General features: G+C 34.5%; 1 protein-coding gene across 2 annotated transcripts; it reads right to left on the bottom strand.

Annotated features, from left to right (window-relative positions):
• Positions 1 to 2,335: 2,335 nt before the first annotated feature.
• On the bottom strand, positions 2,336 to 4,190 carry LOC25490663 (HVA22-like protein f). Of its 2 annotated transcripts, none has more exons than XM_013604285.3 (5): positions 4,070 to 4,190; positions 3,837 to 3,863; positions 3,557 to 3,679; positions 2,601 to 2,853; positions 2,336 to 2,482 (listed from the first exon to the last, which is right to left on the bottom strand). In XM_013604285.3, exons 1-5 carry the CDS (start codon positions 4,114 to 4,116, stop codon positions 2,456 to 2,458), a joined length of 477 nt encoding a protein of 158 aa, XP_013459739.1. In that variant the 5' UTR covers positions 4,117 to 4,190; the 3' UTR covers positions 2,336 to 2,455. The 2 variants fall into 2 exon arrangements, with proteins under 2 accessions (XP_013459739.1, XP_039688279.1); XM_039832345.1 differs by having other exon boundaries at positions 3,557 to 3,664; positions 4,070 to 4,186.
• Between the last annotated feature and the right edge of the window lie 9,123 nt (positions 4,191 to 13,313).

Genomic DNA, 13,313 nt, shown 5'->3' with positions numbered 1-13,313 from the left:
TGAATTTTTATTTATATATATATAGGGTAGGGATATTTTGACTCCAAGAGTAAGTGTAATATCTTACTCCAAATCTTGACCTTTAATTACAATTTTGGTTAATGGATTAGATTAATTGATATGGTAGGCTTTAATTTCATTTTCTATCGTAGTTAACACTTATCACCACAAAATAACAAAACAATAAATGTCTCTTGTCAACAAAAAAAAACACAATAAATGTCTTTTAATTGATTGATTTTTTTTTTCACGCTAAAAGAATTTTTGAGGGTTAACTTAAAATCCTTTCCTTGAAAGAAAAATTTCAAGAATCACTCATTCTATTCCTTCTAAAAAATTGCATAAGAAAAAATTTGCATATATTTTTTTATGCAAAAAGAATTTTTTTGCTTTTCCCATTGATTTTTTTTTTCTTTTCCCTTTACTTTTTTTACACTTAAAAAATTGCATATATTTTTTTTTAAAAGAAAACTATTGTAAAATTCAAAGAATTGCATATTTATTCTTCTCCCATTACTATTTTTTATACGACATATTTTGTTTGGTTTCTTCATTATAATCCTGATCTTTTCTTATATTTTTTTTATAAACGCACATTTTTGTACTAATTTGTCACCAAAAAAAAGACAATAGAGGAAGTAACCCTAGTCTTTTCTTATATCTAATTCATTTACAATAATTGCATAAAAAATAAATAAATTTGTGTATTTATTTATACGGCAAATTAAAATAATCATCTCCATGGTAATTAGTTTTTGTTGTCATGGACATGAAAGAGCTCAAGAATTCAACATAACATAACATAACATAACAAGAGCATAAAATCCAAAATAAAAATTCTTTTAGCGTGAAACAAAAAAAAAAAACAATGGAAGAAAAAAAAATCAATCAATTAATTAAAAGTCATTTATTGTTTTGTTATTTTGTGGTGATAAGTGTTGACTACAATAGAAAATGGAATTAAAGTCTACCATATCAATTAATCTAAGTCATTAACCAAAATTAGAATTAAAGGTCAAGATTTGAAGTAAGATATTACACTTACTCTTGGAGTCAAAATATCCCCACCCATATATATATATATTTTCCATTTTTGAATTGAGACAATGTGATCTATTTACTCATGTTCTCTATATCCCTCACCCCAAACTTAAAATGTAGCTATCCCATGAGCAACCCCAAACTTAGACTTTTGCAAACACACAATAATTGCCTAACTCCAAAAATTGGGTTAAAATCCTAAGGTCTCTAGACTTGTAATATGGTTTGTCACCGAAACAACAGGGTCTAACCTATTGGCTGAAAATTGGCTTAAAAAGTTACTACACACTTAACTCATTAAAACATCCATTAATTACGACATCAAAATAATTACTGCAAGTTACCACTAACTTAATAAAAATAACTATTCGCACTAAAATATTAAAATAATCTATATTTTAAAATTACTAATTTACCCTCGCTCCTCAAATTATTAAAATACCCTCAGTCCTAAAAATCCACTAATCACAAAACAAACACATAATCAAGTAATTAAACACATATAAATAATAAATAAAATAATCCTATTAAAAAAACGGGCTGTTACACATGATAGAAATAGAAATTTGTGTCCCTCACTAAACCACATCACAATTTTTGTCTCACATATAAGTTATCTAAAATACAAAAATAGTTTGTCTCACATACAAGTTATCTAAAATACAAAAATAGTTTTTTGACCACCAAAAATCGTATAAAAAAAATTCAATAACATAAAAATTTATCATGTTCTACTTTGTGTTGTGTTATTCTGTCTTGTGTTGCTCTATCTCTATCTGGTACATTCTGTTTTATTTTATTCTTACATATGAGTTTTGTTGATAAAATCATATGTATTTGATTGTCTTGATATATATTGGCCTTAGTTAGGTTTCTATGGCTATTATTTTTGTGTCGGTTGAACAATTGAAACTGAACACACATTGGTATTCCTTGTAGATAATTTAAAGAAAATATCACCACTCAGTATAAGCCCTCTATAAGTTGGTGGTAGTGCTGAAAAACTGATATTCGAAATGTTGAACTTGTTTCATGATTATTTCTTTTTCTAATCCATTTCATAATATGTTATATGAACTTTGATTTTAAAGTTAGTCTCCATAAGATTCAAGCCTGAATTTTTACATGCCATAGCGTGATGATTGAATTGCTTAAAAGTTTTAAAGAATAACTATTTACTTAAGACAAATCAATCTAATTAACTGGTATCGTATAATTAATTATAATTAAAAAAATCAAACTAATGTCATATATACCATGAAATTATAGATAATTTATAATTTAATTTCAAGTGTCAAAAGCTCAAGATTGATGTCATTTTATTTCAATTTTAAATATTTTATACTACAATTCTGAAACTCATGAATCGTTAATGAACATGACACTTAAAATATCCATTTTTTCACACAAATCTTTAGTGCTTCCTTGCTTCTTTCTCGGCCTGCAAATCAAGCATGAATATGACATAAATGATTTTTTTTTCCCCAGAAACATAATAAAAATGTTAAAACAAAAAGAAAAATTAATAAAACTAGATGGAATTTTTTTATAGTATATACCACTTTGATTACTCTCTCAAAGGCATCAGGGCCATATCTATCTATGTAACGTTCAACAGATTTTCTTGCATCCAAACTGATCATTTGAAGGACTTTCTTTTGTTCATCTGGATACTTGTTGAAACCTCCATAGCTTCCTATTTGCTTTACATATTGCCTCACATAGTTCTCATATATAAAAGCAGCTCCATTGAACATTGGTAATACCAACCATATACAAAACACAAGTTTCATATATGGCCATATGGGAAACCTATACATTATAAAAGAAAAATGTTTAGCTTTTCTTAAAAATGTATTAAATATTCATTTATTTTAGGGTAAAATTTGTAATTTACTATTTCAATTAAATTTAATCATGTTTTTAGTTAGACTTATTTACGGTTTTCGCCCATTTATTTTTACTCATTTACTAAATTGGCCTCCACATTTTAAAATCACACAATCTTGGTTCTTTCGTCATGGTTTTGCATTTAAAAGATGGTGAAACGGAAGTTGAAATCAAAGTTTTCAATTGATTATCTTGTAATTTCATCGGTATTGATCACTCTACATCATCATGTTGTATATAACGTCATTTAAAATACATCATCTTAAGTAAAAAAAAAGTAATAAACTTCTGAACTTCAAAATCGAGTGACTCTAAAATAAGAGGAACAATTCCATAAATGACTGAAAATAGGAGAATCAAAACTGTAATTAAATCTTGTATTGTTGTACCAACTTTTTAGTTATTAAAAATTGCAAACTACATGTTTTTAGTTCATCCCTAAAGATAGACCAAAAACGTGTGATTTAATTTGTTATGTTTTGGGACTGAAAAGTGGATGTACAATTACAAATGAATCAAAAACAAAATTCGAGATAATTATTGAGGCTAAAAATATATCTAATAACCCTTTATTTTATTATTATAAACTATATATATAAAAACTTAATCTGTTTTAATAACTTACCATGCTAGGATCCTGTAAAATGAAAGCTCAAAGAGAGTCATGAAGGAGTATAAAACCCAATATGTGAGCCACTGCTGATCATCTAACGTTGAAGGACTCTCAATTGCCCTCATTGATGAATATCTGTTAGATATGTATTACTCATAAAAGTTAAAATTAATCGTAGCTAACTACAAGAAATTTTTTATATTTCTTCTTGTGTTAATTACGAATTAATCGTAGCTAATTAAAATAAAGTTAAAATTAACGACGTATAGTAGTGTTTTCCATTGATACTTACAAAGGATAAAGAAGCATTACTCCAGGCCTGGTATACAAAAAAAAAAGTATAATGTTAATTATATTTGTAAAGAAAAAGAAATAAATTAAGAACATGCTCTATTTTTTTGAATGGAAGAAAAATACTTTGTTATCAATAGGAGTTAGGACTATTAGGAAAATAAATGAATTACAAACAAAAATATAATTAAAGACAGAATTCATTTTGTTTTCTAGAATTATATATTATTGTACCCTATTAATGTATCCAAAACTCTTGCCATACTTCCAAGGACCGCCATGATAAAGTAGTTGATAGATTGAAGTTGACAAATATATATTGTGAAATTTGAGTTGCAATGTTAGAATTAGATATAATACTTACGACAAAGTTATTTTATATATACTAACTGTATGGGTTAAGGAAAGAAGCAAAGAATGTGTGGAAGACGACCCAAAAGTCTTCTTTTCTCGTAAGAGAAGAAAGAATCATAAAGGGCTAGGCATATACAACAAAAAGAGAGGAGTATTTTACAAGATTGGGATTTGCATGTACTTAAGGATTTACTTTTGCTTATTAGATTCGTACTTGGTTTAACTTTTGTCTTTCATTTCAAAAAAAGGTCACTTTTTCCAAAAACGCAGTCTAGGATAACCATAACTTTATAATTATCAGCAGAAAGATGAGTACTCGAATGTTCATCTTTTTGTCATTTTATTGCGCTAATATTTATAAATACTTCTTTCGTTTCTTTTTAAATGTCGTTTAAAAGCGAATTTAACGTTTTTATTTAATTGTCGTTTTAGTATTTTAAGTGTATAATTTGTAAATTATACTCTGTGTCGATTACACTTATTTTTTTCAATAAAACTAATTAATGATATATATTTGAAAAATTAAAGTTTGTTTGTTTGTATCGTGAATTCGTTAAAAATCACACCAATCGCTCAACCTGTCCAAATCATGAAGCGAAAGCAGCCATAGCAGATTAACGATTCTGCTGTTCTTGCTAGCAAAAATGGTGTAGCCAAGCAAGAGCAACAAAAATGCCTTAATGCAGGCGGTCCTAACAACACTCTGCTCCACCTCCTCCTCCTCTGATGCAGACACCACCGATTGATTACACCTATTCAATAGTAATTTGTAACACCTCTTCAGCTTAGTGTAACTGACATACCCACCACACTGTTTTTTCACCTCAGCCCTTGCCTCCGCCTCTGTAAAACCTAGCTCCTCATGCAGCAGCTGTAACACCCTCATTTTCTATTTTTAAATAATTCAATGATGTTTAATAGGTGGAGTTTTGATTAATATTATTGTTGATGCTGCTTGTGCTTGAATATTATTTTACTTTTGAGAAAATAGAAATAATGATGAGGAGTGGGAGGTGCTTTACGAAAATTAAAAGGAACGAGGAGGAGTATCCTAACAAAATAAATAATTAAAGAGACGTGGGTGTAGAAAGCAAAATTATAATAAGTGGGGGAGGGGAGAAGTAAAAGAGTAGTGTGTAGGAAAGGAAGACAATTATAGCGAATAATGAGCCAAAATATAAATAGGAATATTAGGGATTAGAAATCAGTTTTGCTAATAGAGAAAAGGGAGAAGAAAAGCAGAGGGAGAGAAGCGGAACCCTAGGGCAGCAACATCGAGCCAAACCGAAGGTTTCTACGGATTCGAGGTAAGGAGGAGAATCTTTGCACTTTAGGGTATCTTAATTTATGATGGGTGGGTCGTCTTAAATTTTAATACATTGTTGCTGTTATGATGTGAATTTTGATCAGTGAATGATGATGAACGAATTGATAGATGACAATTGAGGAAAACTATTTAAGTTTTTGAATTGAGTTTTAGTCTTGAAAAGAGTGGGTAATCAGGTAGGTTAACAAAGAATTAGTGTTTGAATGATAGGGTAGTCATGGAGTGAAGATTACGGTCGAGTTTGGCGAGTTTAGGGTCGAAAAGGAGTTAGGAAAGGTCCCTTAAGGCTAAATCGCACATGCAAAATCGCAGAAAATCTGTGATTTCTGTAACCGAAACTAAAAAATAAACACTGGCAATTTTAGGTTGAGAATTAGATTTCGGTGTCTTCATGAAAGTTGTAGCTATGAATGTTATCTTTAATTGGGAGTTGGTGTGACCTCATTCTAACATCTAGAACTCAAGATATGATAAAAAATACTACACATAGGTCAGCAGGGTCGTGCTCTTTTCCGAGGCTTAGGAAATCCAACTTTCGACTCTTTTATGTTTTGAACTAGGTTTCGATGTAAACATGAAAGTTGTAGATATGGATGTTACCTTTCATGTTTATTTGGAGTGAATCCAATAGGACGTCAAAAACTTGAGTTATGATCAAAATACTACACAGAGGTCAGAAAGGTCGTGCACTCTACCTAGGTTTAGGAAAACCAACCTTTGCACCCCTCTCTGTATCGAATTGGATTTAGGTTCCTTCATGAAAGTTGTAGATATGGGTGTTATATTTATTTTATCTTTAGTTTGACCTTATTCAGACATTCCTAATTGAGTTATGATTAAAATGTCGCACGTGGATCATGCTGCGTTTTTCATGAAGTTTCAGCACCACCGTTCTAGTGGACTCTTAACCATACATGATAGTATTAGTGATTTTAAGAAATCCGATACTGTGTAAAGTAAAGGTGAGGGTCCTTAAGCTTTACATCTAAATGAGGGAGTGTGATCAGGCATATATAGAAGGGATTTCCTCAGGATAATAGCAAGTCTAAAACATAAAACGGTGATAGTGATCTAAGTGAATTTAATGATGCTAAAAGATGACTTGACAATAGGACGTGAAAAATAATGAGCTTAAGAGTATTGCTAATTGGAGAATGAGAGAGCCAAGTTAATTAAATAACTTAAGGCGAATGTTATATATGAACGTTTAAAGTGTAAAAACAAATAAAGATTATAGTGTAGTCGAGTTAGATGATCGTAGGCGAGATGTAAAGAAGGATAGGGAGTTGTGAATTAGGTAATGAAAGACAATGGGAATGATAATAGCGATGAAAAGGACGAAAAACAATTAGAAGAGAGCAAGATAAGTAGGAAAGCGGATAAGCGGTAATAGTTATAATGTTTGACGATAATAATAACAACTGGTATTGAGAGAATAAAATCTTGAATTGTAATGAAGTCTTAGTGAGGAAAGTTTCTAAAGTCAAAAGTACTGATAAAATGAGATAATAACTTCAAATTAGGATTAAGTTAAGATTAGGAGAATAGTCGATGTATAGATGACAGCGAATGTGAGAACAAGGTAATAAGATATAAAGTTGTTTTAAATGAGAAGAATAATTACGAAAGTTAATGATGATGGTGGGTAAGAACCTAGTTGTATAGAGAGGAGACATTATATGTAATGATAATGAATTTTTTTCCCGGTAAACCAGGAGAGAGGACAGGCATCAAGGAGAAGCAACGACATCCCAACTAGGTTGGCACCCCGAAGAACTCCCATCCTATACCACCAAACTCAAATTTTATTAAAAAAAAAAAAAAAGGGAAAATACAAGAGGGGGGACTAGACCAAAACCCTCGGAAAGAAACGGGAAAGGAAAAAGAAACAGACAAAATATAAACAACAAAATAACCAGCTGCCTACGGATAACGAAACCGAGGTAAACCACAACGATCCTCAAAGAAATCCTGCTGAAACTATGATGCCTAAACTGACAACCACACTTCCCCAACAACAGAATGACCCAAGTTAGCTAAACTGTCAGCACAACAGTTGTTGCCTCCACGGTAGATGTGAGAAGAAATAACCTGTATATTAAGCGCGCGATGTAACGCCCACTTTCGTTTAATCGTTTATTTAATCGAGTTTAGGTGATTATATTATATTTATATAATATATGTATGATTTTGATATGTTTTGATGATTTGTGGTGATTTTGGTGATTTGATCGATGACGTGTTAAGTTATGAGTATTGAAGGATTTGATTATGATATGGGAATTATTTTATTGTTAAATAAAATAAAGATTTGAAAATAATATAAAATATTTAGTTGAGGGCTGTTTTGATATTTTAGATAGTTTTGGGGGAGAAAGTGAGATAAGATAAGTAATTAGAAAAAGATATAAATAGGAGAAGACCTAATATTTTAGAAACTCATTGTACGTGAAAACTTTTGGAAAAGGGAGAAAAAGCCAAGTCTAGAGGAACCAAGGTAGAGTGCTGCGATTTTCTTCATAACCAGGTAAGGGTGAGACTAATAATTCAATAATGTTAATTACTGTAATTCTGATGATTAGTTGACAAAGTTAGGATTGATTTAGAGAAGTTTTGGAATTAGGTCAAAACCCTAAAAATTGATGATCAAACGGTAAAACTTGTTTAGATTGATGTAGAAACCGTCCTTTAACCTTAGAATATGTTTAGGATGAATTCTGGAATCAAAATTAGGCTTTGAACCATGTTGTGTGATGGATTTTTGAGAAAAACCCTAGTCTGCCCGTGCTTCTGTTCATCGCTCGCCACGGCGAGTGATGATCCTCGCCTCGCGAGTGATGAACTTCATCGCTCGCCACGCGAGCCCCTTTCCTTCGCCTCGCGAGTTGTTTGGTCCAACTCGCCATGGCGAGCAACCCTTTCTCGCCTCGCGAGCTCAGGCAGAGAGCATGTCATGTTTCGTGTTTCGACCTTTTTAGTTGAACCTTGTATACCCTTGAGTACCTGAACATACCTAGTATTGATTAGGAATGAATGTAGGATCAGAGGGAACCCAGAACGACCTTAGTTTGGGAGTTGAGTGGTACTCGCCATGGCGAGTAAGTGCTCTCGCCTCGCGAGTACAACCAGGATGAACTTGTTTATGTGTTTGTGCGATCTGTGTCGCACTTGTTGATTAAGAGTGAACCCCTAACTGGTAATGAGACCTAGTGTTGTTGTTTAATGCAGACTGTAGAGTTGTTTAAGTTATATTAATATTAATTGGTTAAGAACTATTGTATTGTATATTCATGCAAAATGAGAAGATGTGATAATATTGATTGAACATGAGTTAATGTAATGTATATTTATGCAAGATATGAAGAGTTGATAATGATGCAATTTATGTGCTATTGATATAATGATATCATCTTGATATGTGACTTGTTTATGCTGCTTCCGTTGTTTAACTAAGTGCATAAGTATATGATGAAGTTTAGCTCCAAATTATTGGATGCATGTTGATAAGTCGATTACGTTGTTTTGTTCATATGTGTCCATGCATAGCATATCATTGAGCTTTGTCCTCACCACGAAAATTAGGAGCTTTGTCCTCCGCACGTTTTATAGGAGCTTTGTCCTCCGCACGATTAAAGTATATTAATACTTATGATGACGATTGGTACCACATGCATATAAAGAGTCTAAGAGCATTGTCACATTGTCATGATTAAGATGCCTTGTTGATGATGAATGGATATGTGATTACGTGATAAGTGTTCATTGATTATGTTATGTTGTTTATAATGATTGGATATATGATTACGTGATAACTGTTTAGCATTTATGCAAAGTTAATAATGGAATGATTATGATGTTAATTTATGATTCGCAATTACATTGATTAATGTTATTTTATTATGAAATCTCACCCCTTCTGCTTGAAAATGTTGCCCTTCGTATGGGTAACTTGCAGGTGATCGTGCTTAGTGTGCAGTTGCTTCTGTGAGTGGCCTTGCCTCACTGTGTCGTCTAGGTCGCTCTGATACGTAACGGGATGGGGTTAATGCTATAACATGCTTCATTCTTTTACGTGAACTGCCATGATAATTTATGCTTTGATAAACTCTTTTGAGATACTGGTTGGGCCTGCGTGCCAAAACGTTTATGATTTATGTTTATGATTTTCCGCTGCTATGTTAAAGATATTTGTGAAGGTTAAATTATCATTTAACTATTTTTGGATTACGTTTCTATGTGATATCCCGTTTATGGTTTTTACTCTGATAATTGTTTATGAAATTTGTATATTGGGAAAACGGGGTGTTACAATTGGTATCAGAGCAGGTCGATCCGTCCGGTCAATTAGAGAGTCGTGTCGAGTCTTAGTAATATTTATATTACTATCTTATGTTGTTGTTGCTACTTTTGTAAGAATCTCAGAAATGGCTGGAAGGAATGATGCTGCGTTAGCTGCTGCTCTAGAAGCTGTTGCCCAAGCTGTGGGACAACAACCTAACGTGAATGCTGGTGCAAATGCTGAAGCTAGGATGTTGGAGACGTTCATGAGAAAGAACCCTCCGACTTTCAAAGGACGTTATGACCCTGATGGAGCCCAGACGTGGCTTAAGGAGATTGAGAGGATTTTCCGGGTTATGCAGTGCACGGAGGATCAGAAAGTGCGGTTTGGTACTCATCAGCTGGCCGAGGAAGCTGATGACTGGTGGGTTGCTCTTCTGCCTACCCTTGGGCAGGAGGGAGCTGTTGTGACTTGGGCTGTTTTCAGGAGAGAGTTCCTGAGAAGATACTTTCCGGAAGATGTTCGCGGGAAGAAGGAGATCGAATTCCTTGAGCTGAAGCAAGGAAACATGTCTGTGACAGAGTATGCTGCCAAGTTCGTGGAGCTGTCAAAGTTCTACCCGCACTACACTGCAGAGAATGCTGAGTTCTCGAGATGCATCAAGTTCGAGAACGGTTTGAGGCCCGACATCAAGAGGGCGATTGGGTACCACCAGCTGAGAGTTTTTCAGGACTTGGTTAATAGCTGCAGGATCTATGAAGAAGATACGAAGGCTCACTACAAGGTAGTGAATGAGAGGAAGGGTAAGGGACAGCAGAGTCGTCCTAAGCCGTACAGTGCCCCTGCAGATAAAGGGAAACAGAAGATGGTCGATGTTAGGCGGCCTAAGAAGAAGGATGCTGCAGAGATTGTGTGTTTCAATTGTGGTGGGAAAGGCCACAAGAGCAACGTCTGCCCTGAGGAAATCAAGAAGTGTGTTCGGTGTGGCAAGAAAGGTCATGTTGTAGCTGATTGCAATCGTACAGACATTGTGTGCTTTAATTGCAATGGAGAGGGTCACATTAGTTCACAGTGTACTCAGCCTAAGAGGGCGCCGACTACTGGTAGGGTCTTTGCTTTGACTGGGACTCAGACAGAGAATGAGGATCGTTTGATCAGAGGTACTTGCTATATTAATAATACTCCTTTAGTTGCTATTATTGATACTGGTGCTACGCATTGTTTTATTGCTTTCGATTGTGTTTCTGCTTTGGGTCTTGATTTGTCTGATATGAATGGAGAGATGGTTGTCGAAACTCCAGCTAAGGGTTCGGTGACTACTTCTCTCGTATGTTTGAAATGTCCTTTGTCTATGTTTGGTCGTGATTTTGAAATGGATTTAGTTTGTCTACCTTTGAGTGGTATGGATGTGATTTTGGGTATGAACTGGTTAGAGTACAACCACGTTCTTATTAATTGTTTTAGCAAGTCAGTACATTTCTCTTCCGTCGAAGAGGAAAGTGGTGCAGAGTTTTTATCTACTAAGCAGCTGAAGCAACTGGAACGCGACGGTATCTTGATGTTTTCGTTAATGGCTACTATATCTATTGAGAATCAAGCGGTGATTGATAGGTTACCGGTGGTGTGTGAATTTCCTGAAGTTTTTCCAGATGAGATTCCTGATGTGCCTCCAAAGAGAGAAGTTGAGTTTTCTATTGATCTTGTTCCTGGAACGAAGCCGGTCTCGATGGCACCTTATCGTATGTCTGCTTCTGAGTTATCTGAGTTGAAGAAACAGTTAGAAGACTTGCTTGAGAAGAAGTTTGTTAGACCAAGTGTTTCACCTTGGGGAGCGCCGGTTTTGCTAGTAAAGAAGAAAGATGGTAGTATGCGGTTGTGTATTGATTATCGACAGTTGAACAAGGTAACTATCAAGAATAGGTATCCACTTCCGAGAATTGATGATTTGATGGATCAGCTAGTGGGTGCACGAGTTTTCAGCAAGATTGATTTGAGGTCAGGTTATCACCAGATTAAAGTAAAGGATGAGGATATGCAGAAGACAGCTTTCAGAACGCGTTATGGTCACTATGAATATAAAGTTATGCCTTTCGGCGTGACCAATGCACCTGGAGTGTTTATGGAGTATATGAATCGCATCTTCCATGCATTTTTGGATCGGTTTGTGGATGTGTTTATCGACGATATTTTGATTTACTCCAAGACTGAAGAAGAATATGCTGAGCATCTGAAGATTGTTTTGCAAGTGTTGAAAGAGAAGAAGCTTTATGCTAAATTGTCTAAGTGTGAATTCTGGTTGAAAGAAGTGAGTTTTCTAGGCCATGTTATTTCTGGTGATGGAATTGCAGTGGATCCGTCTAAAGTTGAAGCGGTATCACAGTGGGAGACTCCTAAGTCAGTTACTGAGATTAGAAGTTTCTTGGGTTTAGCTGGTTACTATAGAAGGTTTATTGAAGGATTTTCTAAGTTAGCTCTTCCGCTAACGCAGTTGACTTGTAAAGGTAAAACTTTTGTGTGGGACGTCCATTGTGAGAAAAGTTTCGGTGAATTGAAGAAGCGTTTGACGACTGCTCCAGTGTTAATTTTGCCGAAGTCAGATGAACCTTTTGTGGTTTATTGTGATGCGTCCAAGTTGGGTTTAGGAGGTGTACTTATGCAAGAAGGTAAAGTGGTAGCTTATGCTTCAAGACAGTTGAGAATTCATGAGAAGAATTATCCTACGCATGATCTCGAGTTGGCAGCTGTAGTCTTTGTATTGAAGATATGGAGACATTACTTGTATGGTTCGAGATTTGAGGTGTTTAGTGATCACAAGAGTTTGAAGTATTTGTTCGATCAGAAGGAATTGAATATGAGACAGCGAAGATGGCTCGAATTGTTGAAAGATTATGACTTTGGTTTGAATTATCATCCAGGTAAAGCTAATGTTGTTGCAGATGCCTTGAGCAGGAAGACATTGCATATGTCCGCCATGATGGTCAGAGAGTTCGAGTTACTTGAACAGTTTAGAGATATGAGTTTGGTTTGCGAATGGTCACCTCAGAGTGTGAAACTGGGTATGCTGAAGCTTGATAGTGAATTTCTGAAAAGTATCATGGAAGCACAGAAAGTTGATGTAAAGTTTGTGGAGTTGTTGATTGCTAGAGATCAGACTGAAGACAGTGATTTTAAAATCGATGATCAAGGTGTGTTGAGATTCCGAGGAAGAATTTGTATCCCAGACAATGAAGAGATTAAGAAGATGATTCTTGAAGAGAGTCATAGAAGTAGCTTGAGTATTCATCCGGGAGCTACGAAGATGTATCATGATTTAAAGAAGATTTTCTGGTGGTCTGGTTTGAAACGAGATGTGGCACAGTTTGTGTATTCCTGTTTAGTTTGTCAGAAGTCGAAAGTTGAGCATCAGAAACCTGCTGGAATGATGGTACCTTTAGACGTGCCAGAATGGAAATGGGATAGTATATCGATGGATTTTGTGACGAGTTTGCCGAATACTCCTAGAGGGAACGACGCAATTT

This window comes from Medicago truncatula, chromosome 3, assembly GCF_003473485.1.
Source record: "Medicago truncatula cultivar Jemalong A17 chromosome 3, MtrunA17r5.0-ANR, whole genome shotgun sequence".
In the NCBI taxonomy this organism is placed as follows: Eukaryota; Viridiplantae; Streptophyta; class Magnoliopsida; order Fabales; family Fabaceae; genus Medicago; species Medicago truncatula.
Note: the sequence above shows the minus strand (reverse complement) of the source record. Positions and strands in the feature narration are given on the sequence as shown.

Bases quoted from the DNA above. Each gene is read 5' to 3' on its own strand.
- LOC25490663 (XM_013604285.3), bottom strand. From the start codon at position 4,116: ATGGCGGTCCTTGGAAGTATGGCAAGAGTTTTGGATACATTAATAGG. The intron at 3,864-4,069 runs GTACAATAATAT...TTTGTATACCAG, and splicing joins GTTTTGGATACATTAATAGG to GCCTGGAGTAATGCTTCTTT. The intron at 3,680-3,836 runs GTAAGTATCAAT...CATATCTAACAG, and splicing joins GTAATGCTTCTTTATCCTTT to ATATTCATCAATGAGGGCAA.